General features: G+C 44.3%; 2 protein-coding genes across 2 annotated transcripts in view; both read left to right on the top strand.

Annotated features, from left to right (window-relative positions):
• Positions 1–23,654, top strand: part of LOC142143319 (uncharacterized) — a 55,147-nt gene extending 31,493 nt beyond the window's left edge. Inside the window, exons 5-15 of the mRNA XM_075201057.1 lie at positions 384–533; positions 610–750; positions 973–1,122; positions 3,811–3,960; positions 4,037–4,177; positions 4,400–4,549; positions 16,812–16,961; positions 17,038–17,178; positions 17,401–17,550; positions 23,263–23,412; positions 23,489–23,654. Of these exons, the coding sequence (XP_075057158.1) occupies positions 384–533; positions 610–750; positions 973–1,122; positions 3,811–3,960; positions 4,037–4,177; positions 4,400–4,549; positions 16,812–16,961; positions 17,038–17,178; positions 17,401–17,550; positions 23,263–23,412; positions 23,489–23,652 (1,637 nt within the window). The 3' untranslated portion in view covers positions 23,653–23,654. The remainder of the gene's footprint in view (positions 1–383; positions 534–609; positions 751–972; positions 1,123–3,810; positions 3,961–4,036; positions 4,178–4,399; positions 4,550–16,811; positions 16,962–17,037; positions 17,179–17,400; positions 17,551–23,262; positions 23,413–23,488) is intronic.
• Positions 23,655–23,687: 33 nt separating this feature from the next.
• LOC142142549 (uncharacterized) overlaps positions 23,688–25,108 on the top strand; it is a 51,377-nt gene continuing 49,956 nt past the window's right edge. The window contains exons 1-2 of the mRNA XM_075200428.1: positions 23,688–23,738; positions 23,833–24,001. Coding sequence (XP_075056529.1) covers positions 23,688–23,738; positions 23,833–24,001 — 220 coding nt within the window. The remainder of the gene's footprint in view (positions 23,739–23,832; positions 24,002–25,108) is intronic.

Raw genomic sequence — 25,108 nt, 5'->3', positions numbered from 1 at the left:
GTCATCAGAGGACATCAGGGCAGGCAGAGGTTAATAGTAAGTGCGGTATTCAGGCCAAGGTCAGGGGGGGAGAGGTCAAGGGCAAGTCTGATAATCAGGTTGAGGTCAAGGTGGGCAGAGGTCAAAAACATCCCTGCCAACCAGGCCGAGGTCAGAGAGGGCAGAAGTTCATGCAAGTCTGGTAGTCAGTCTGATGTCAGGGCGAGCTGAGGTTAATAGCAACATGTCCACTGTATTATGGGCTGGCGCAGTTCGCCTCTGTATATTAATGTTAAACACTTATCTGTTAATTTTTTTTTTAACATTCTACTAATCCCGGTGATCTAGAGGTGAAGCAGAAATATGGATTCCATGGGGTTACTAATTTTTCCTCATATTTGTAGATTTGAGTCGTGTGTGTCCTCCGTTCAATCCGGCCTCCTGTGAATATGCCAGACCTGGACCTGCTGAGTGTCAGAATGACAAGCAGTGTCCCAGCTCCACGAAATGTTGCTGCTCCAACTGTGGCTGGAAATGTGTGGCCCCTGTGGAAGGTAATAACGTGGCTCCGGTGTGTATGGTGTCCTGCTGGCCGGGCACTGAACGTCATTCTCCGACCTCTCTCTGCAGTCAGACCTGGCCGCTGTCCCCCTATAGAAGCCAAGTGTACAGAGTCTCTTCCAGACCCGAAGTGTGACTGTGACAGTCAGTGCCCCGGTGTACAGAAGTGCTGTAATATCTGTGGGAACAGCTGCTGGGACCCTGTGCCAGGTATCACAGATAAATGGTATCAGTGTGTGTGTTATAAGTCCCTCGGACATATCAGTCCATGGGGTATAGTACAGTCTCTCCATGTGCTGAGAAATACCCATCCGAGACCGTGTCACCCTACGCTTTCCTGTTGTCTCCAGATTCTTCTTCTAGGCTCTTTATTGGCTTGTTACAAATAATTCCCTGTCTAGTTTCTTACACAGAACTTCTCTCTCGGTGCAGAACCAGAGGGTGTTTGCCCCAGGAATGATGGACAACAGTTGGACCCTCTGCAGTGTCCGTCTGTCCAGTGCAGCCGGGATTCAGACTGTGAAGCCTCTGAGAAATGCTGCGTTTCTGGAGGTCAGCAGAAGTGTGTGACCCCAGTCCGAGGTAAGAGATCTGGGTGGTCTTTGTGTACATCAGGGTCTATGTGGGGAAATTAAGCATTTTATGTTCACAGAACTGTGGGGAAAAAATTTCTGATTAACAACACTAATAGATATGCTGGAGTCCCCGGCTATCGACTATGTCAGGTCCTAGTTACATTGTAGCAGGAACGTTCCACTCTGACAGCAACTTTCCTACTGAATGCAGAAAGTAGATTTCATTTTGTGGGAAGGGATTATATAAAAGGGTGGATGAGACACATTTAAAGGGACATCCCAGCTCTGCGGGAGGGCGCACAGTCTTCTCCTTCCCACAAGTACTTCACCACCTCTAGGTCCTGGAGATCAGATCTCTCTGAACTCATAAAACGATTCATTGTGCTCTTTCCAAGAGCACTTCTGTTTGAATGTATTATGGCAATATCACTTGAAATAATAAAACATCAAGAACTGATTTACAGGGGCCTTTCCTATAGCTGCCCCTTTTCTAAGGAATGAAATATGTTCCAGAGTACTCGGTTGCCCCCAGGTCTTAATTCGTGGTAGTAAGGGCTTAATAAGTCTAGATATTGCTGGGTTATGTGAATAGAACACTGTAGGACGCAGATGGTGACTTAGCAATCCGAGAAACAGACTGCGGTCAGGGCAGGCAGAGATCAAAAGCAAATCTGGAATTCCAACCAAGGACAGGGGCTGATCATTGGCAAGTCTGGTAATCAGATCGAGGTCAGGATAGGCAGAGGTTCATAGCAAGTGTGTTATTCAGGCCAAGGTTGGGGGGAAGGGAAAGGGAAAGTGTTTATCTGCTGCCATGGCTATCCGGGTCCCTCCTGGTTGCCTGCAGCATTCCTGATCACCACATTTTCATTTGTAAACAAACACATATTGGTTGTTCGGCTGCATGGGTGTGGCCATCTTTGTTTCAGACATGTGATCTTTCCAGACGAACCAGATTCAGTAGCTGTGGTCACATGATCTGTGCAACCAATAGCTATTTGGAAGACCCTATGTAAACCTGCTGCTGAGATCTGCTCATTGCCAGAAGAATAACACACTTTTTATTGTAAGGATAGTTCTTGATTCCAGGTTCTAGTGGTTTCCAGCACTGTGCTTGTAATATCTGCATTTAAAAGCCATTATATTTTTGAAAGTACTCTGCATTACCTAGTAGCCATCTCTCTGCAAGTACCATGAATTTCCATAGGGCACTTATTTCTGCAAAACATTCTGCACTTTCCAAAGTGCTCAACTTTCTGCAAATACCTTGCATTTTCCATCTTCCTGCAAGAATGCTGTGTTCCTCCATAGTGCTCATACCTCAGCAAGAACTTTGCATCATCTGCTAATTCTGCAGTGCTCTGGGTTTTTGCCGGTATCGCCAGTCCTGTAGCTGGGGCTGGTTTTGAGTTTATAGAGCTCAGTTCCAGTTCTGTGTATCTGTGGGTGGGTTCCAGGTCTGTGGTTGTCTCACAGTCCCGAGTCCTCTATCCCTAGTCACAGATCTGAGTTCCTCTCTCCAGTTCCAGCTCATTCTGTTCTAAGTTTCTGTGTGCTGCACATTCTAAAATTCTAGTAGTGGGTTCTAGTTATTTGTGCATGGTAACTGGTGGCGGGGCTGAATTATCACAAATAGTTCCAGAGTGTTGCTACGGCAGATTCCAGTACGTTATTCTGGCACAGACACCGGTCCTAGAATCCCATATTGCTAGTGCTACTCAGTGCATTCCAGATGAACAGTGGTTTTATCAATCCCTCCAGTTTCTGCCACACTCCTGCTTAAGAAAAACTTCAAGGGTCCCAAATTGGATCAAGAGAAACATACGAACGTGACAGAGGTCAGGGGGTAAGAGGTCAAGGGCAAGTCTGGTAATCAGGCTGAGGTCAGAGTGGGCAAAGGTTAATAGCAAATCCAGTAACAAGCTGAGGGCCATGGCAGGAGTAAGATACAGTCCAATTATAGCAGATCTTCACAGGATACACAGACGGGTCACAATATATCTACACAGCACAAACGTTCAGACAAAAATATCCCCAGCACAGGTGGTGGTAAGGAAGAGGTTTATGAAGGTTGGGGAACCAATGAGAGAGAGGGCAATAATCAGCCATAATGGGAACCACATCAACAGATGAAGAAATATATCTAGTCTGGTGCTGCGGCCTAACAAACATCTAGACACCGGCAGAAGGGAGAGAAGACGCTGGTTGCCATTGCTCGGCAATAAGCTGACAATGAGGCAGGACACCGGTTTCCGTTACCTGGCAAACATCTGGGCAGATGGCAGCGCCCACCGCTATTGCTAACAGAAAGGACATATCTATATGCAATTAGACCAGTCTAATGGAAAGCTTCTAAACTACGAAAGTGTAATAAATACATCCCGACATGTACTCACACTCGTGAAAAATTTATCACATACATTAGGCTAAACCAAGCAGCATTTTTGGAGAAAAAGGTAAAAGAATGAAGGGAGTGATCCTATGTTATAGGAGGCTGGATTTACTATAGATATGATATTTTTATTGAAAATATGTCCACTGTATTATAATGTTGTTGCGGTTCGCCTCTGTATATTAATGTTAAACACTTATCTGTTAAGGTTTTTTTTATAAACATTCTACTAATCCCGGTGATCTAGAGGGGAAGCAGAAATATGGAAACCATGGAGTTACTAATTTTTCCACATATTTGTAGATTTGAGTCGTGTGTGTCCTCCGTTCAATCCGGCCTCCTGTGAATATGGCAGACCTGGACCTGCCGAGTGTCAGAATAACAGCCAGTGCCCCAGCTCCACGAAATGTTGCTGCTTCAACTGTGGCTGGAAATGTGTGGCCCCTGTGGAAGGTAATAACGTGGCTCCGGTGTGTATGGTGTCCTGCTGGCCGGGCACTGAATGTCATTCTCCGTCCTCTCTCTGCAGTCAGACCTGGCCGCTGCCCCCCTATAAAAGCCAAGTGTACAGAGCCTCTTCCAGACCCGAAGTGTGACAGGGACAGTCAGTGCCCCGGTGTACAGAAGTGCTGTAATATCTGTGGGAACAGCTGCTGGGACCCTGTGCCAGGTATCACAGATAAATGGTATTAGTGTGTGTGTTATAAGTCCCTCGGACATATCAGTCCATGGGGTATAGTACAGTCTCTCCATGTGATGAGAAATACCCACCCCAGACCGTGTCACCCTATGCTTTCCTGTTGTGTCCAGATTCTTCTTCTCGGCTTTTTATTGGCTTGTTACAAATAATTCCCTGTCTAGTTTCTTACACAGAACTTCTCTCTCGGTGCAGAACCAGAGGGTGTTTGCCCCAGGAATGATGGGAAACAGTTGGACCCTCTGCAGTGTCCGTCCATCCAGTGCAGCCGGGATTCAGACTGTGAAGCCTCTGAGAAATGCTGCATTTCTGGAGGTCAACAGAAGTGTGTGACCCCAGTCCGAGGTAAGAGAGCTGGGTGGTCTTTGTGTACATCAGGATCTATGTGGGGAAATTAAGCATTTTATGTTCACAAAACTGTAGGGAAGTAAATGTCATAATAACAACACTGGTAGATATACTGGAGACTATGTCGGATCCTAGTGACATTGTACCAGGAACGTTCCACTCTGACTGCGGTTAAGATGAACGAACACAGAAACTTTCCTACTGAATGCAGCAATTACATTTCATTTTGCAATAAGGGATTATATAAATGGGTGGATGAGACACATTTAAATGGACATCCCGGCTCTGCGGGAGGGCGCACATTCTTTTCCTTCCCACAAGTACTTTACCAGCTCTAGGTCCTGGAGATCAGATCTCTCTGAACTCATAAAAAGATGCATTGTTCTCTTTCCAAGAGCACTTCTGTTTGAATGTATTATGGAAATATCGCTTGAAATCATAAAACATCAAGCACAGATTTACAGGGGCCTTGCCTATAGCTGCCCCTTTTCTAAGGAATGAAATATGTTCCAGAGTATTTGGTGGCCCCAGGTCTTAATTTGTGGTGGTAAGGGCTTATAAAGTGTCACGAGCCATGGCTTTACTATGAGCCTTCGCGGCTCTCTTCTTCTCACTGCCCCTCGTCCCGTCATGATGACCGGGACGTCACTTCCGTCTCTACCCGGCCATTGCAATGGTCAGACGCTTCCTCAGCCCCTGACGTGTCCCAGAAGGCAAACACAGCCGGGCATGTGTGCAAGTAAATAATGTAGATAGCGCTGTGATCCGGCAAGCTGTTGCTCGGGCCCATGAGCAGTTTACACATACCAGTTGGGGCTCATTGTCCGTTTATGGAGATTGCTCCTGATTTATCATTATCTGTATTTAAGGCAGGGAGGGCTTAGCCTCCCTGCCGGTTATAGCGTTCAGCTACCTGGCTGCTGACCTGCTGATTGGTCTGTGTTCTTGTACTGCTCTACCTCTGGATTGACCTTTCTGTGTATGACCTTTGGCTTGTTTGTTGGATTATGATTCTTTGCTGGTGACCCTGACTTCTGCCTGTGATATGGATATCCTGTCTTTCTGCCGGACCTGACCCTTTGCCTGGACCCCACCTTGCTGACTGCCCGTGTCCTTTTGACCTCGTCCTGTCCCTGACTTCATTTGCCTCGTGCTGCCATTTCCTTTCCACGCTACGGTTTAATCCATAAGCTTGTACCTCGCAGAGCGTAAGACCTGTGAGCACATCAGGCTCTAAGGGCAAGGCGGCTGCTAAAGGCGAAGACCTCTACCACCTGTTCTACAAGCTTATGACTATAACTGTTAGTCGTGACATAAAGTCTAGATATTGCTAAGTTATGTGGACAGGACCTGGTCGGAGCCAGGTGGTGACTTAGGTCAGGACTGTCATAGGTTAATAGCAAGTCCGATATTCAGGTCATGGTGAGGAGGGAGAGGTCAATGGCAAGCTTGGTAAATCAGGCTGAGGTTAGGGTGGGCAGAGGTTAATAGAAAATCCAATAGCTCAAAGGCAGAAGGAAGACACAGTGCTGGTGCAAGGTTCAGATCACAGCAGTCTACACAGAACACACAGTACTAGGTCAAGGTCCGGGTCACAGCAGTCTACACAGAACACACAGTACTGGTGCAAGGTCCAGATCACAGCAGTTGTCGAAGTCGTATAATTGGATGAACGAAAGTATATTGGTTAATATTGTTTTGCCGTGCGATTGCGATCCGTACGCCACGTAACACGTGGCGTGGTGCGATCGCACGGTAAAATACGCACGCAAACACTGGCATTACAACATTTCGTTATTTATATAATTCATATTCATATTGGTTCCGTTACACTGTAATTTATGAGCAGATAGTATTTGGTTTATTATTATTCTGTATATATATATATAATGATTATATGTACACTTCAGTGATATTCAAGGTTCAGGTTATAGGAAAGGATTCATGCCTAGTATCATATTGAAACCCTAATCTTCAGCAGCTGTCCGGTGCAGTCGGCGAAGGGATCGCACATTGCATACATTAGTTATTGATATTAGGGAATAAACCTTTGTATGATGTTGGCTATGAAATGCTAATTGTAACTGGAGCATTGGGGGGAAGAAAGGAGCTCATTCCCTGGAGAGACAACCCCACTTTTGGATTCCTTAGATTGAATCAGCCTATGACCTGTTTAGCCTGGACCCATCTGATGTCTGGACCTATAGGAGCAAGCCATGTCATTTGCATTGTTCTCTGTAACACTGACTGTGTATATATGATCATAACTGTGCACCCAGATCTCAGACTTCACTGATCACAGTATTCAAAGGTGAATCACTGTCCAGGGGTGCCCGTGGTTAGCGCAGCGAGCGCATGCGATAGCAGTGGTATGTATGTATCTTTTGGTATTGGCTATACTGTACTGTATCATAATATAATAATGTATTGAATTGTTGACTATTTACATCTGCTAAAATAAATCACTTTGTGCGTTAGAAACACAATACAATCGCCTATGCAATGCTTATTTGAAAACGATAGAATTACTTTAATAATTTGGGAGGCTCGAAGGTGAGTTACGTTATCGGCAGGTATGCAACGCTTACGGTATTCGGTTCCTCAACAAAGGGTGGATTGACAGACGCGTCACATACAGGAAAGAACGCAATGTGTTTAAGACCTGTGGTTCACTTTGTGTTGCGAAACCGAATGTCCGTTGTTGCATAGACTGAAGGAACGCTAATTTGAATCTAGGGACAAGAAAGAAAAATGATTTTTTTTATTGTCGTTTTGTGTTTTAAAGGGTATAGCATTGCATAAGGTATGTGTACTTCCTGCATAGAGTATGTGTACTTCCGGTATTGTTGCCATGTGTGTAAACAGTCATGATCATAGTCTGTTATCTATGCATAGTGTAATCACTTGGTAAAATCTCTGAAAAGATAGTGCCATTGTTTAAGGAAAGGTTGTGTGTGTGTATGCGAATGTTTATACTGGTAACGCAATATAGGGTTCTGCACGTGTGCCCAATACTAATCTCGATGTTCACAGATAACTAGTATCTCTGAGCAGTGCGGTTGGACCACATGGCAGGGCCTTGATTAAGTATTGGGAGGGCAGTGTGGAACTATTGAAAATAGATAGCGCTTTGGTTCAGGTGTGTCTGACGGGGCACGATAAAAAAGGGACCTGACAACAAAGGTTCTGTTCACTGGGTGAGCAGGATATAAAGAGACCTTTTTGTAAAGGGGTGTTCTGTTCTGATTAAGAGCAGGTGATAAAGAGACGCCACAGAGTATACTTGGCAGGTATACTTGAAGCGAAAATAACAGGTTTTCGCGGCATTCCCAAATATTAATCACAAAGCTTACTGATAGTTAGTATCCGTAAGCGGTGCGATCGGACCGCATGGTTGATTTAGTGCAGCCGTGATTGCGACTTGGGAGATGTGGGAGGAAATACGCTGCAACCACTGATATTCTTGATTGATATCGGTTGCTAACAGTGGTAAAGTACTCAAACTAGGAAAGGCATTGATATTTTTAAGGGGACGTACCTGTTGAAAACGTCCACGAATAAAAATCTCTAGTAGGTTCTGTTTGAAAGGAGAACAAGCAAAAGTCTTTTTGTGTAGCGTTGAGAAATAGGTTGTTTTTACAATGGATACGAAGCAAACGCTAGAGATAGTTCATGTTGTGCTGCCTAATGAATGGCCGGTTGGTTCGGCGATGTATAATAAATATGGTGCGTATGCAACTTCATACTGCGGTAAATGGGTCAAGATGACCCGGGAGTGTGTGAAACCTTTCCCAAACATAGGTAGTCTTGACTCAGAGGTGTTAAATAATGTTAGAGATAAAGTGCGGTTGATTAAATCAACAAAAACAAGAATTGAACATGATGACTGTTTAAAATTGTGGCAGATGGAAGGTAACACGTGGCAGAGCAGCGAATGCACAGCGGAAGTAAGTGGGGCGAAAAGCACGCGCACAGCGGAAATGAGTGTACCGGAAATGAACTGAGCGCAAACACGCCCCCGACAAATTTGGTCGGGGCGGAAAGTACAGCCAATACCAAAAATGTAAAAACTGTAACTAGTAACTTGTATGTTTTTTTAAGTAATGTTAAAAGTAATGTTTCAGGACAAAGAAAAGGAACGATCCCACCAGCAGGGGCAGCGGCTGAAAGTGGTGAGAATAATGTAAAGGTTAACACAGGGGGAGACACCCATTGTACTGCAGCAGCAATTTCAGCAACTAGTTCAGAACATAGTGATTTGGTAGATTTACATCCTGTCTGCACAACAGCAGTTCCCAATGGGAAAGCGGACAGAGATGGTGACGTTTCCTTAAAACATGTAGCAAAGCATGATCCATGGACTAGGTCTGAAATGTTTTCAATTTTGTCTGATTTCCCTGATCCTAGGAAGGATTTGACCAAATGTCAGAAGTTTATTAGATATTATGGTAATGTGTACGAGCCATCTAATAACGATTGGCGAGTATTATTGAAGACCTGTCTTCCTCTCAAAACTGATATACAAAAGTTAATTAAGGATTGTATGTTGGAGGAGGATGAATCCTTAACCGAGGATGATAATCAGGACAATATTAGACATATAATCACACGGTTGGCCATATATTTTCCAGTGATTGTGGACTGGAGTAAAATTTTTACTATCAAGCAAAATGATAGTGAAAATGCAACAGACTATTTTTGCAGGGCTCTGATAGCGATGGCCAAATATAGTGGGGTATCAGACATAAAGGATAATGTACACTACAGAGAAGTTGCTGTTAAAGTTCTAATGGATGGCCTCAGGGAAAACTTGAAAAGAAGGGTGCAAACTGCATTACCATACTGGAGAGGAAGTACTGTAAGTGTTCTCAGGGAGTCAGCTATAGGACATGATAAAAAAATATGTAAAGAGGAAAAAGCACTAAGTGATAGGGTAATGATGGTAAGTATCTCAGCATTAGAGGGATTGCACACACGACCACAGCGTAATAACACCTGGGTTAAGGAAAAGAAACAACATGAGTTGAGGAAGTGTTTTCAATGCAATAAAATAGGACACCTAGCAAAAGATTGTGCAGACATGACAAGGACGTGTTTTTACTGCCTTAAGAAGGGACACAGGAGTAGGAACTGTGTAGAGAGAAAAAGGGATACCTGGGTTGGAAATCATATAGACACCCACAAAGGAGACGTACACAAGTCTCAGAGGTTCCCCAACAATTGATTGCACACCCCATAGCAACTAATACTTTGGGGGAGAACTATAGCCGACCTAGAGTTAATCTGTGGTAAGTATTGGTGAGCAGGTTTAGAAAGAAAAAAAACTGCTTTAAAAGGTAATCTTTATTGATTTTGTTTGTTTGTTTTATGTTGTCAAATGCTTGTTTTCCTAATCGCTGGCCGATGGTAAAGAATGGAAATGTTTGTTTTGTTTGCTGTTTTGAGATAACTATCTTGTTTCCCTCTTACAGATAAAGGGTACACAAAAGAAATATAGACTTAGTGTTTACAAGGGTGGGATAGAGAAATAGAAAAAAAATCACTCTTGAAAGACAAATTAACAATAGACAATTGGAACACTCTTTGTTTCAGGCTGCTGTGACTCATGATAATTTGTTTGGCTGAGAATCATTATCCAAAAATGAAGTATATACATACTTTTCACCAAAAATATCGTTTTATGTATCTCAGATGAGTCATCAAGAGTAAATTTTTCATTTCTCTATCATAAGTTAGGAAAGTCCGTTGAAAAGGTATGTAGTCAATGTGATACGGAGTTCTTAATAAACAAATGACGGACGACACTGGATTGCACGGTTGGTTTATGACCCCCTAGTCAAGTATGGGGAGGGGGTCATAGTTTAGCAAATAGCTAAGGGGATCAGTGGAATGAATATAGCCATTTTCCCATAGAGTCCAATCCAGCTGTCATTTGTGTTGTAATATCTCTCTTTCTACATGTATGTTTGTATTCAAATCTTTGTATTCCCATTATTCATTGCTTTCTTATTTCTCATTCTTTACACAAATGCTAGTACCCCTCTATCTTTCTCTTTCTCCCTCTCTCTCTCTCTCTCTCTCTCTGCTCTGGTAGAGATAAAATCAGACACAGTCTCATCAATGGGGCTAAGACATATTTTTATCTTTTTTACATAAGACAAATTCAGAGATACACACACTAGATTGACATGAGTTACAGAAACAGTCAGGGGTTTTGTTTTCATGTGTATAAAAACTGCTGATTTTAAGAAGAAAGGTTCTGTTGTGAAAATACGATTCATGTTTTATAGATTGCATATCTGTTTCGTTTTTTGTTTTTGTTTTGGTTCGTGCCTCCTGTACAAAAATGTGTCTTTATATGGATGCACAAAGGGTGGGGACGACAGGATGACAGAAGAATGCTAGAGGTTAAGCATACAGATATGCATCTCTGTATCGAACATTGGAGTAGGATTTGTGCCACAAGATACGACATAATGTGAAACCCTAGAAAATGTAGAATTTTCGTGTTTTATATTTTTTTACTGTTAGACAGACATGTACTGGGTACTGTTATATTTGAAGAAAGTGTTATAGAAATAGACCCCTGTGTCTTTCTCTTTTAGTCAAGTAGCTGAATGTGAGGTACTGAGAAGGGCATGTGAGTTGGCAGAGGGAAAATCGATTGATATACATTGGCCTTCAGCATTTTTCTAGTCTAGGGGGCGATGTTGAGGTGACTGAGAAATCTTTTTATAGTAATACCAGCACATGATTAGGACACTACATAGAGGACTTTATACAGTGACGCAGTTACCAACTGAAGTAACTGCTAGTAAAGTCCACACTTACACACACAACCATACATGGTTGTCACACCAGGGCGAACATAGACAGCAGGGTTTTATGTGACAGCTAACAAATCTATGTTTTGTTTTGTTTTTCGTTGTATTGTTTTAGTTTTAAAAAGTGAACACACACACACAAACATGCACACATACACATATTGGTTAATATATGAAGATTTGTGTTACCTGAGGAATAAACTGTCTGGAAGGTGAAGAGATGTGGTGAGGAGTCTGGTGGACTCTGGAGAGATGGACAAGGTAGACCAGAAGCTCCCAGAGTGTATCTCCCAGTCCCAGAGGAGGCAGCAAATGGTCTGGCTCAGCTGGGTACAGAAGATATGTGCAAGCTGGTAAGAGTATATTGGGGTGCACCAGATATTTCGTCTCAAGCTAGTAGGACGGCAACGTCCTATCTTGATTAAGAGAATGTCAGGAAAATGATACCAATAGAGCCATCCCATATCCCTCCTGCTGATGGGTTTTCCTCCAGGTAAAACAAATACACGTCATCCAATTACCACCATGCAGGATCCTCAAGTATACACTGGTGTACCAATGAAATATGTCTGGGTAAAGGTATATTGAAATGTGTCTAATGTATTACTGTGTCATACTCAAAGCTTTTGTTATTCAATGTGATAGTCCTAGAGTTATAATAGATGATAGGGGTATTCATGTTATTAATAACCAATGTATAATGTATGAGTAGTGGTAACAAATCACATACTTTCAATTAGCCATTAACCAGTGTGAACATAAAGTTTAAGTAACGGTACTCGGTAGAACGAATTGAATAGAATAAGAGTTGAAACTTGATTGAAGTGACTGATAGCTTCGGCCACTAGTCCTGTCCCGCTACCAAAAGATCACTCCTGGGCAGACTCTTAACTTGTCAGTTTTTAAAATGTTAATGACCCCTCGTTAGATGAGATTGTAACTGGGAGGCTAGGTTAGACCTTGAGAGAAGGTAAATAGTGAGACAGCAACCGAGAACGTCCAAAACACTGTTTCCTGAAAAGTCACACTAACTGTCAGGATGTTGGATCGGGAGAGTAAGTTGTGGAGCAATAATTTCTTAGGCTCAGGTTATTTGACAGACAGGTACCAGGTGTAGGCTACCAGCATCACGGCTTCAATTTTAGCAGAGACACACTGGTGCCCATTCCACCCACTGCAGAGGGGCCAACACTCAGAGAAGGGTCCAAGGGCACTCATGAGTCTGTTCTGGAAGGCCTTGCATGCAGTTACCAGCACCTGAGCCAAAGGCTAAGAGAGGTGTCCAGCATGAAGTTGTAGTTTTCCTGTTTTGAGTTCTCTCATTTCATTCTCTTCTCAGGACAGTTAATTCTTTTAATTATTAGCAGGTGACAGAGGCTGGTTCAGGTAATGATAAGGAGGTATTGGGGATGAAGGAGAAGTTAGTAGCATAATCGGTCCAGCCAATTACTCTATTCAATTCAGGGGTAAAGGAAAATCTGGAAACCTTGGAGCTTGGAGAAAGTGCGAGGGGCTATTGTCTGAGTAGCATTACATCTGTAAGTACGGCGACCCCATGGTTAAAAAGAGGTACACCCAGCGATGCCAGTCCAGTAATTTTCGGACTTGAGCAGGCATCCTTGAGAATGATTATCATTCTTGGTAGGGTAAGGTTTTAGACCAAACAAAGTGCCGGGCGTGCTCACACGTGCCTCAGTGATTATATCAAGTAGGATTAGTTCTCTTTCCACTAAATATTCTTGAGGTACCCGAATTATGGGTGGGAGGTCACTAGGGGAAAAGTACAACACCTAGGTCCCTTAGTCTGAAGTCTCCCAATGCTTTGCAAGCCGATCACTGTTAAATCTGAGTATTGGGAGACTGGGAAGAACGAACAGACAATAGCCCGCCCACAAGTGTCGATGAAAAGAACTGAAGACATTATTAGAAGTGTGTATATTAACGCAAGCTGAAGGAAATTGTATATGAAATTATTGATAGACATAGGATGATGCTATTGATGAACATGAAGTGTTTAAATGTATTCTGAGCTTAAAGACATGCGTTGGACAGATGAACCTGTTAGACATGAAGAACTGTAGTAGAGTATTCTGTATAACTGATACATGTTCTATTGTACTTTGTACCTTTCCAAATAATGTATTAAGTGTTTTACTGCACCCTTGAAGGGCATATAAAAGGTTATCTCCAAGCTCCAGAAGTGTACGGTTTATAGTAAAAGCAGAAGTCGTTTAGAGGATTAAGACTCTCCCTTATGATAACTTGCTTAGAGCTACAAACAGTGTGGTCATACACCAAGGGGAATTTGCATTACATAGCAATGAAACGTGGTACTGAGATCCTGCATATAACATCTTTAAGGTGATAGTTTATTGTACTATCAAAGGGTGGACTGTCGAAGTCGTATAATTGGATGAACGAAAGTATATTGGTTAATATTGTTTTGCCGTGCGATTGCGATCCGTACGCCACGTAACACATGGCATGGTGCGATCGCATGGTAAAATACGCACGCACACACTGGCATTACAACATTTAGTTATTTATATAATTCATATTCATATTGGTTCCGTTACACTGTAATTTATGAGCAGATAGTATTTGGTTTATTATTAGTCTATATATATATATATATATATATATATATATATATATATGATTATATGTACACTTCAGTGATATTCAAGGTTCAGGTTATAGGAAAGGTATCATGCCTAGTATCATATTGAAACCCTAATCTTCAGCAGCTGTCCGGTGCAGTCGGCGAAGAGATCGCACATTGCATACTTTAGTTATTGATATTAGGGAATAAACCTTTGTATGATGTTGGCTATGAAATGCTAATTGTAACTGGAGCATTGGCGGGACGAAAGGAGCTCATTCCCTGGAGAGACGACCCCCACCTTCGGATTCCTTAGATTGAATCAGCCTATGACCTGTTTAGCCTGGACCCATCTGATGTCTGGACCTATAGAAGCAAGCCACGTCATTTGCATTGTTCTCTGTAACACTGACTGTGTATATATGATCATAGCTGTGCACCCAGATCTCAGACTTCACTGATCACAGTATTCAAAGGTGAATCACTGTCCAGGGGTGCACGTGGTTAGCGCAGCGAGCGCATGCGATAGCAGTGGTATGTATGTATCTTTTGGTATTGGCTGTACTGTACTGTATCATAATATAATAATGTATTGAATTGTTGACTATTTACATCTCCTAAAATAAATCACTTTGTGAGTTAGAAACACAATACAATCGCCTATGCAATGCTTATTTGAAAATGATAGAATTACTTTAATACAGTCTACACAGAACACACAGTACTGGTGCAAGGTCCGGGTCACAGCAGACACAGAACACACAGTACTGGTGCAAGGTCTGGGTCACAGCAGACACAGAACACACAGTACTGGTGCAAGGTCTGGGTCACAGCAGTCTACACAGAACACACAGTACTGGTGCAAGGTCCGGGTCACAGCATACACAGAACACACAGTACTGGTGCAAGGTCTGGGTCACAGCAGTCTACACAGAACACACAGTACTGGTGCAAGGTCCGGGTCACAGCATACACAGAACACACAGTACTGGTGCAAGGTCCGAGTCACAGCATACACAGAACACACAGTACTGGTGCAAGGTCTGGGTCATAGCATACACAGAACACACAGTACTGGTGCAAGGTCCGGGTCACAGCAGACAGAGAACACACAGTACTGGTGCAAGGTCCAGATCACAGCAGTCTACACAGAACACACAGTACTGGTGCAAGGTCCGGGTCACAGCATACACAGAACAAACAGTACTGGTGCAAGGTCCGGGTCACAGCAGATCTACACAGAACACACAGTACTGGTGCAAGGTCCGGGTCACAGCAGACACAGAACACACAGTACTGGTGCAAGGTCCGAGTCACAGCATACACAGAACACACAGTACTGGTGCAAGGTCCGGGTCACAGCAGACAGAGAACACACAGTACTGGTGCAAGGTTCGGGTCACAGCAGACAGAGAACACACAGTACTGGTGCAAGGTCCGGGTCACAGCAGACAGAGAACACACAGTACTGGTGCAAGGTCCGAGTCACAGCATACACAGAACACACAGTACTGGTGCAAGGTCCGGGTCACATCAAACACAGAACACACAGTACTGGTGCAAGGTCCAGATCACAGCAGTCTACACAGAACACACAGTACTGGTGCAAGGTCCGGGTCACAGCAGACAGAGAACACACAGTACTGGTGCAAGGTCCGGGTCACATCAAACACAGAACACACAGTACTGGTGCAAGGTCCAGATCACAGCAGTCTACACAGAACACACAGTACTGGTGCAAGGTCCGGGTCACAGCAGACAGAGAACACACAGTACTGGTGCAAGGTCCGGGTCACATCAGACACAGAACACACAGTACTGGTGCAAGGTCCGGGTCACAGCAGACACAGAACACACAGTACTGGTGCAAGGTCCAGGTCTCAGCAGACACAGAACACACAGTACTGGTGGAAGGTCCAGATCACAGCAGACACAGAACACACAGTACTGGTGCAAGTTCCGGATCACAGCAGAAATAGACAGCACACGGGATCAGACAAACTATCCCCAGCACAGGTGGTGGTAAGGAAGAGGTTTATAAAGTTCGGGGAACCAATGAGAGAGAGGGCACTCATCAGCCATAATGGGAAACACATGAACAGATGAAGAGATACAGCTAGTCTGGTGCTGCTGCCTAACAAACATCTAGACACCGGCAGAAGGGAGAGAAGACGCTGGTTGCCATTGTTCGGCAATAAGCTGACAATGAGGCAGGACACCGGTTGCCGCTACCTGGCAAACATCTGGGCAGATGGCAGCGCCCACCGCTATTGCTAACAGAATGGACATATCTATGTGCACTTAGACCAGTCTAATGGAAAGCGTCAAATAATCAAAAATGAAATAAATACATCTCAATAGCTGCTCACACTCCTGAATAATTTAACTCATATATTAGGCTAAACCAGCAGCATTTTTGAAGCAAAAGGTGAAGAATGAAAGAGCTGACACTAAAGTTATTACAGGTTGGATTTAGATGTGATATTTTTAGTATTTTCACTTTGCACACTTTGAAGTAAATCCACCAACCGGTATATCTTGCTACATATGAGTTTATCGGGGTTCTCGCTGGAGATCGGGAGATGGGAGTGTATTGTTCTAGGCAGATCAGAATGTGCACTAACGCTGGATTCCCACATTCTGTCTCAACGCACTCTACACACTCTATGCTGGAAATATTTAAACATATTAAATGAAAATGCCCACTGTATTATGAGACTGGCGCAGTTCGCTATGTATATTAATGGGTTTTTTAACATTCTACTAATCCTGGTGATCTAGAGGCAGAAATATGGAATCTGCTGAGGTTACTAATTTTTCCTTTTATTTGTAGATTTGAGTCGTGTGTGTCCTCCGTTCAATCCGAGCATCTGTCAATTGGCCAGACCTGGACCCGCCAAGTGTTACAATGACAGCCAGTGTTCCAGCTCAATGAAGTGTTGCTGCTCCAACTGTGGCTGGAAATGTGTGGCCCCTGTGGAAGGTAATAACGTGGCTCCGGTGTGTCTGGTGTCCTGCTGGCCGAGCACTGAACGTCATTCTCCGACCTCTCTCTGCAGTCAGACCTGGCCGCTGTCCCCCTATAAAAGCCAAGTGTACAGAGCCTCTTCCAGACCCGAAGTGTGACAGGGACAGTCAGTGCCCCGGTGTACAGAAGTGCTGTAAGATCTGTGGGAACAGCTGCTGGGACCCTGTGCCAGGTATCACAGATACATGTTATCAGTGTGTGTGTTATAAGTCCCTCGGACATATCAGTCCATGGGGTATAGTACAGTCTCTCCATGTGCTAAGAAATACCCATCCGAGACCGTGTCACCCTACGCTTTCCTGTTGTGTCCAGATTCTTCTTCTCGGCTCTTTATTGGCTTGTTACAAATAATTCCCTGTCTAGTTTCTTACACAGAACATCTCTCTCGGTGCAGAACCAGAGGGTGTTTGCCCTAGGAATGATGGGAAAGAGTTGGACCCTCTGCAGTGTCCGTCCGTCCAGTGCAGCCGGGATTCAGACTGTGATGCCTCTGAGAAATGCTGCGTTTCTGGAGGTCAGCAGAAGTGTGTGACCCCAGTCCGAGGTAAGAGATCTGGGTGGTCTTTGTGTACATCAGGGTCTATGTGGGGAAATTAAGCATTTTATGTTCACAGAACTATGGGGAGAAAATTTCTGATTACCAACACTGGTAGATATACTTGAGTCCCAGGTTATCGACTATGTTGGATCCTAGTGACATTGTACCAGGAACGTTCCACTCTGACTGGGGTTAAGGTGAACGAACACAGCAACTTTCCTACTGAATGCAGAAATTAGATTTCATTTTGTGGGAAGGAATTATATAAATGGGTGGATGAGACACATTTAAAGGGACATCCCAGCTCTGCGGGAGGGCGCACAGTCTTTTCCTTCCCACAAGTACTTCACCACCTCTAGGTCCTGTAGATATGATCTTTCTGAACTCATATAAAAGTGTATTGTGTTCCTTCCAGGAGAACTTCTGCATGAAAGACTTCTGGCAACATCACTTGAAAGAATAAAACCTAAGGAACTGCTTCCCAAGGTCGTTGCCTATAGCTGCCCCTTTTGCAAGGAATGTAATATGTTCCAGAGTACTCGGTTGCCCCAGGTCTTAACTCGTGGTAGTAAGGGCTTAATAAGTCTAGATATTGCTGGGTTATGTGAAAAGAACACTGTAGGACGCAGATGGTGATTTAGCAATCCGAGAAACAGACTGCGGTCAGGGCAGGCAGAGTTCAAAAGCAAGTCTGGAATTCCAACCAAGGATAGAGGCTGATCATTGGCAAGTCTGGTAATCAGATCGAGGTCAGGATAGGCAGAGGTTCATAGCAAGTGTGTTATTCAGTCCAAGGTTGGAAGGGAGGGCAAGGGAAAGTGTTTATCCGCTGCCATGGCTATCCGGGTCTCTCCTGGTTGCCTGCAGAATTTTGACCACCACATTTTCATTTGTAGACAAACACATATTAGTTTTTTCGGCTGCATGGGTATGACCATCTTGGTTTCAGACATGTGATCTTTCCAGGCGAACCAGATTCAGGAGCTGTGGTCACATAATCTGTGCAACCAATAGCTGTTAGGAAGACCCTATGTAAACCTGCTGCTGAGATCTGCTCATTGCCAGAATAACACACTTTTTATTCTGAGGATAGTTCTTGATTCCAGGTTCTAGTGGTTTCCAGCACTGTGCTTGTATATCCTGCATTTAAAAGCCAATACATTTCTGCAAGTACCCTGCATTGCCTAGTAGCCATCTGTGACTGGATTACTGATAAATAACTTTTGGTAAAAACTTATTTAAAGCGAATAGCGCAGGGCACTTATTTATGTAATTGCATCTGCACTTATTTTTTGATATTGTTTATATTGTGGGATAGGTAATCGTTATTTCTGAGATCAGGGAAGAAATTTGTCTTTTGTCTAACTTTGCTGTAGGAAATTCCTATTTCTGATGTATATATCTCATACTTGCCAACTTTTCCTTTTTGGCTTCAGGGAGATTCCGGAGGAGGTGGGCGTGTGGGGGCGGGGTTTGACGACTCGCATTATTTTGGTCACGCCCTCTAAACGATTGTCACAAATTAGCCCAATTACAGCAGGGGGTGGGGCTAAGATGACACAGTATTTGCATCATTAAGCCCCGACCCCACAACTTATCTATTGCGAGGGCGAGAACTGGGAGGTTGCCCTGCTCTCCCGGGAGTAGGCAACTATGCGTTAAAGTAAAGCAGCTAATCAATCTCTAGAGACTGAAGTGTCTTTTACATTTCTGTCTAAATTACTGAAGTCATGTTGTCTTACCTGTCAGTCTTTGATTAAATCTTGATCTCCATGAAAATGGCCACCTCCATAGGCATCAGTACATGGACATAGGACACAATATCTGAACTGTCATCATGTCACAGATGGCGAAGCCAACCACGTCTTGTACTGGCTCAGCATCAGGGAGAATACCAGACTCTTCAGGGAGTGAGGGAGATCCCCCCTATTTCAGGGAGTCTCCCTGACATTCAGGGAGAGTTGGCAATTATGATATATCTGACACAATGAGCCTGTGTTTACCAAGTCTATTGTGGCTTGGGAAACTAGCTTGTTGTATGTCCCTTTTGTTGTTGTGTGAATATGAATTCCGAATGATCTGATGAAAGGCCATGTCTTAAATACATCTTTTGAGGTGTGAGGTTTAACTTGGAGACAGGAAGGTTTTTAATTTAAAACGTGCTGCCCCATTTCCTGCATCTCAAAGGTGCAGGAAATCGTAGCAAGGTTTTTAAGAATTTAAAAGCTAAGTATAAATACTAGTGACTTTGCAATGTATGTAAATTTATGTTTGTATGAATAGAGTATATCCTGTTTCTAAAAATAGATTATTTCTGAACTGTATAAAAGATGTGCTCTGTGAGCATGTAATCGTTCTTCTGACTTCATCTGACCTGACCACTGATACCTTAAATCAGTGGGACTGTCCTTGTCAGGACACTTGAGCAATAAAACATGACTCTGCTTCAAAAAACTGCTTGAAAACATCTTCAATATTGCTGTTTCCTGTGATCTACAGATTAGACCCTAAAATCTAATCCGTTCTCTGGCTGTGTCTGCGGTTGGACCCAAGCGTTTCCAGTACCATCGCCCGCCTGCTACCTGCAGCCCTGGTTAGTGTGATAGGCCAGGGGGGATCCATCCACAGCATCCCTGATCCATAGTAATAGGTCAGGAGGACCAGTCCAGGTACACCAGCAAGGACACGCTAGCAGCGTCAGTGACCCAGAAGGAATGTGGTTATGAGTGCCATAAAAGGAGCTAATTGGTGGCAGCAGGCCCCTCCCACTGCGGCAGGAGGGGCGTATTCGAAATAACGAAAGGGAACGGTGGCAAAGTAAGTCCAGTCGGTTCCTCGCAACAACAGACAGGGTGGCATAGGCGGTCCATCCTGTCACACCATCTCTCTGCAAGTACCCTGCATTTCCAAAGGGCACTTATTTCTGCAAAACATTCTGCACTTCCCAAAGTGCTCAACTTTCTGCAAATACCTTGCACTTTCCATCTTCCTGCAAGAATGCTGTGTTCCTCCATAGTGCTCATACCTCAGCTAGAACTTTGCATCATCTGCTAATTCTGCAGTGCTCTGGGTTTTTGCCGGTATCGCCAGTCCTGTAGCTGAGGCTGGTTTTGAGTTTATAGAGCTCAGTTCCAGTTCTGTGTATCTGTGGGTGGGTTCCAGGTCTGTGGTTGTCTCACAGTCCCGAGTCCTCTATCCCTAGTCACAGATCTGAGTTCCTCTCTCCAGTTCCAGCTCATTCTGTTCCAAGTTTCTGTGTGCTGCACATTCTGAGTTCCTAGTAGTGGGTTCTAGTTCCTTGTGTCTGGTTACTGGTGGCGGGGCTGAATTATCACAAATAGTTCCAGAGTGTTGCTACGGCAGATTCCAGTACGTTATTCTGGCACAGACACCGGTCCTAGAATCCCATATTGCTAGTGCTACTCAGTGCATTCCAGATGAACAGTGGTTTTATCAAGCCCTCCAGTTTCTGCCAGACTCCTGCTTCAGCAAAACCCAAGAGTCCCAAATTGGATCAAGAGAAACATACGAACGTGACAGAGGTCAGGGGGTGAGAGGTCAAGGGCAAGTCTGGTAATCAGGCAGAGGTCAGAGCGGGCAAAGGTTAATAGCAAATCCAGTAACAAGCTGAGGGCCATGGCAGGAGTAAGACACAGTCCAGTTATAGCTGATCTACACAGGATACACAGACGATCTGGGTCACAATATATCTACACAGCACAAACGTTCAGACAAAACTATACCCAGCACAGGTGGTGGTAAGGAAGAGGTTTATAAAGGATGGGGAACCAATGGGAGAGAGGGCACTCATCAGCCATAATGGGAACCACATCAACAGATGAAGAAATACATCTAGGGGTAAATGTATCAAAGTGCGAGTTTGCCAGCGTGTTTAAATCGCGGAAAATCGCTGATGTTTACCCACAATTTTTTTAAAAAAAAATGGGAATGTATCAAGCTGCGATTTTGACACTCATGTTCAAAATCGCTGGTCATCTCTGGCGAGTTTGAGCGATGTAAACACTCCCGAGTTTAGCTAACTCTCCTGTGTTTGGCAATCTCTCCTGTGTTGTAACAGTGAGTTGTCAACACATCACTGTTACAATGGCCCTGCTAAAAAGTTAAAGATTAGATAAAAGTTAAAAAAAAAAAAGCGTGGGGTCCCCCTGCTATTTATGCTTAACCCTAGTGCTGCCTGACTAGTGCTGGTCCCGTGAAAATCGGGGAAAATTTTTGCGTGGTGCCCCCCTGATTTTCCCTTTACCAGCCAGGGTTGGCGGCACTATAGCAGGGGGACGCGCGGCAGGGGTCCCCCTGCCATAATGACTAACCAACCCTAGACTGTTCAGCGCTGAGCTGGATTCCCAAGGGAGTGGGGTCCGCCGAAAAAAACGAGCGGGCCCCCCCCCTAGAAAGAACCAGCCCAGTGCTGATAGCACTAGGGCTCTTCCTACTACCCCTGGGCTGTGGGTAGTAGGGTAATACGGCGGTAAAGGTTTAAAAAAAACAAACTGACACCAATTTTGTTTGTGGAACTACAAGTCCCAGCCAGCCAGGTTGCCCTAAAAACTGTGGGCATGCTGTTGCTTGTATAACTACAAGCACCAGCATACCCACGGCAGCCAGGGCATGTTGGCACTTGGAGAACCACAAGTGCCAACATGCCCTGACATCCCTGGCTTGCTGGGCCCTGTAGTTCCACAAAGAAAAAAGTTTACAAAACCACAAGTCCCTCATAAAAACCCGATTTTCACGGGACCAGCACTAGTCAGGCAGCACTAGGGTTAAGCATAAATAGCAGGGTGACCCCACCCTTTTTTTTTTTTTTTACTTTTATCTATTCTTTAACTTTTTTACACTGCCAGGGCAGTGTAACAGTGATGTGTTGATACAACACGCTGCTATCAAGCAGCGTGTTGTATCTGGCGTGTTTAGAAGCAAAATCTCCTGAGTTTGCTAACTCGCAGCTTCATACACTGTAGACTTGTATAGCTGCAGTGGCAAACAGTGGTGAGTTTGATCTCTGGCGATTTTGCAAGTAGCAATTTTGACAGAAGCAGAACTCCGGCGATTTTGTATGAAAACTCAGCTTCATACATCGGCGAGTTTCAACTCTCCCGAGAAAATCGCTGGAGTTGCAAAATCGCAGCTTGACACATTTACCCCCTAGTCTGGTGCTTCTGCCTAACAAACATCTAGACACCGGCAGAAGGGAGAGAAGATGCTGGTTGCCATTGCTCGGCAATAAGCTGACAATGAGGCAGGACACCGGTTTCCGTTACCTGGCAAACATCTGGGCAGATGGCAGCGCCCACCGCTATTGCTAACAGAAAGGACATATCTATGTGCAATTAGACCAGTCTAATGGAAAGCTTCCAAACTACGAAAGTGTAATAAATACATCCCGATATGTACTCACACTCGTGAATAATTTATCACATACATTAGGCTAAAAAAAGCAGCATTTTTGGAGAAAAAGGTAAAAGAATGAAGGGAGTGATCCTATGTTATAGGAGGCTGGATTTACTATAGATATGATATTTTTATTGAAACTATGTCCACTGTATTATAATGTTGTTGCGGTTCGCCTCTGTATATTAATGTTAAACACTTATCTGTTAAGGTTTTTTTTATAAACATTCTACTAATCCCGGTGATCTAGAGGGGAAGCAGAAATATGGAAACCATGGAGTTACTAATTTTTCCACATATTTGTAGATTTGAGTCGTGTGTGTCCTCCGTTCAATCCGGCCTCCTGTGAATATGCCAGACCTGGACCTGCCGAGTGTCAGAATGACAAGCAGTGTCCCAGCTCCACGAAATGTTGCTGCTCCAACTGTGGCTGGAAATGTGTGGCCCCTGTGGAAGGTAATAACGTGGCTCCGGTGTGTCTAGTTTCCTGCTGGCCGAGCACTGAAAGTCATTCTCCGTCCTCTCTCTGCAGTCAGACCTGGCCGCTGTCCCCCTATAAAAGCCAAGTGTACAGAGCCTCTTCCAGACCCGAAGTGTGACAGTGACAGTCAGTGCCCCGGTGTACAGAAGTGCTGTAATATCTGTGGGAACAGCTGCTGGGACCCTGTGCCAGGTATCACAGATAAATGGTATTAGTGTGTGTGTTATAAGTCCCTCGGACATATCAGTCCATGGGGTATAGTACAGTCTCTCCATGTGCTGAGAAATACCCATCCGAGACCGTATCACCCTACGCTTTCCTGTTGTGTCCAGATTCTTCTTCTCGGCTCTTTATTGGCTTGTTGCAAATAATTCCCTGTCTAGTTTCTTACACAGAACTTCTCTCTCGGTGCAGAACCAGAGGGTGTTTGCCCGAGAAATGATGGGAAAGAGTTGGACCCTCTGCAGTGTCCGTCCGTCCAGTGCAGCCGGGATTCAGACTGTGAAGCCTCTGAGAAATGCTGCGTTTCTGGAGGTCAGCAGAAGTGTGTGACCCCAGTCCGAGGTAAGAGAGCTGGGTGGTCTTTGTGTACATCAGGGTCTATGTGGGGAAATTAAGCATTTTATGTTCACAAAACTGTAGGGAAGTAAATGTCTTATTAACAACACTGGTAGATATGCTGGAGTCCCAGGTTATCAACTATGTCGGATCCTAGTGACATTGTACCAGGAGCGTTCCACTCTGTCTGTGGTTAAGGTGAACGAACACAGCAAATTTCCTACTGAATGCAGCAATTACATTTCATTTTGCAATAAGGGATTATATAAATGGGTGGATGAGACACATTTAAATGGACATCCCGGCTCTGCGGGAGGGCGCACAGTCTTTTCCTTCCCACAAGTACTTCACCAGCTCTAGGTCCTGGAGATCAGATCTCTCTGAACTCATAAAAAGATGCATTGTGCTCTTTCCAAGAGCACTTCTGTTTGAATGTATTATGGAAATATCGCTTGAAATCATAAAACATCAAGAACAGCTTTACAGGGGCCTTGCCTATAGCTGCCCCTTTTCTAAAGAATGAAATATGTTCCAGAGTATTTGGTTGCCCCCAATTTGTGGTGGTAAGGGCTTATAAAGTGTCACGAGCCATGGCTTTACTATGAGCCTTCGCGGCTCGCTTCTTCTCACTGCCCCTCGTCCCAGCTGTTGTCATGATGACCGGGACATCACTTCCGCCTCTACCCGGCCATTGCAACAGTCAGACGCTTCTTCAGCCCCTGACGTGTCCTGGAAGGCAAACACAGCCGGGCGCGTGTGCAAGTAAATAATGTAGATAGTGCTGTGATCCGGCAAGCTGTTGCTTGGGCCCATGAGCAGTTTACACACACACCAGCTGGGGCTCATTGTTTGTTTATGGAGATTGCTCCTGATTGATCATTATCTGTATTTAAGGCAGGGAGGGCTTAGCCTCCCTGCCGGTTATAGCGCTCAGTATCCTGGCTGCTCACCTGCTGATTGTTCTGTGTTCTTTTACTGCTGTACCTATGGATTGACCTTTCTGTATATGACCTTTGGCTTGTTTATTGGATTGTGATTCTCTGCTGGTGACCCTGACTCCTGCCTGTGACTCGGATATCCTGTCTTTCTGCCGGTCCTGACCCTTTGCCTGGA

Source organism: Mixophyes fleayi, chromosome 3 (assembly GCF_038048845.1).
Source record: "Mixophyes fleayi isolate aMixFle1 chromosome 3, aMixFle1.hap1, whole genome shotgun sequence".
Lineage (NCBI taxonomy): Eukaryota > Metazoa > Chordata > Amphibia > Anura > Limnodynastidae > Mixophyes > Mixophyes fleayi.
This window is presented reverse-complemented; position numbering and strand designations above follow the sequence as displayed.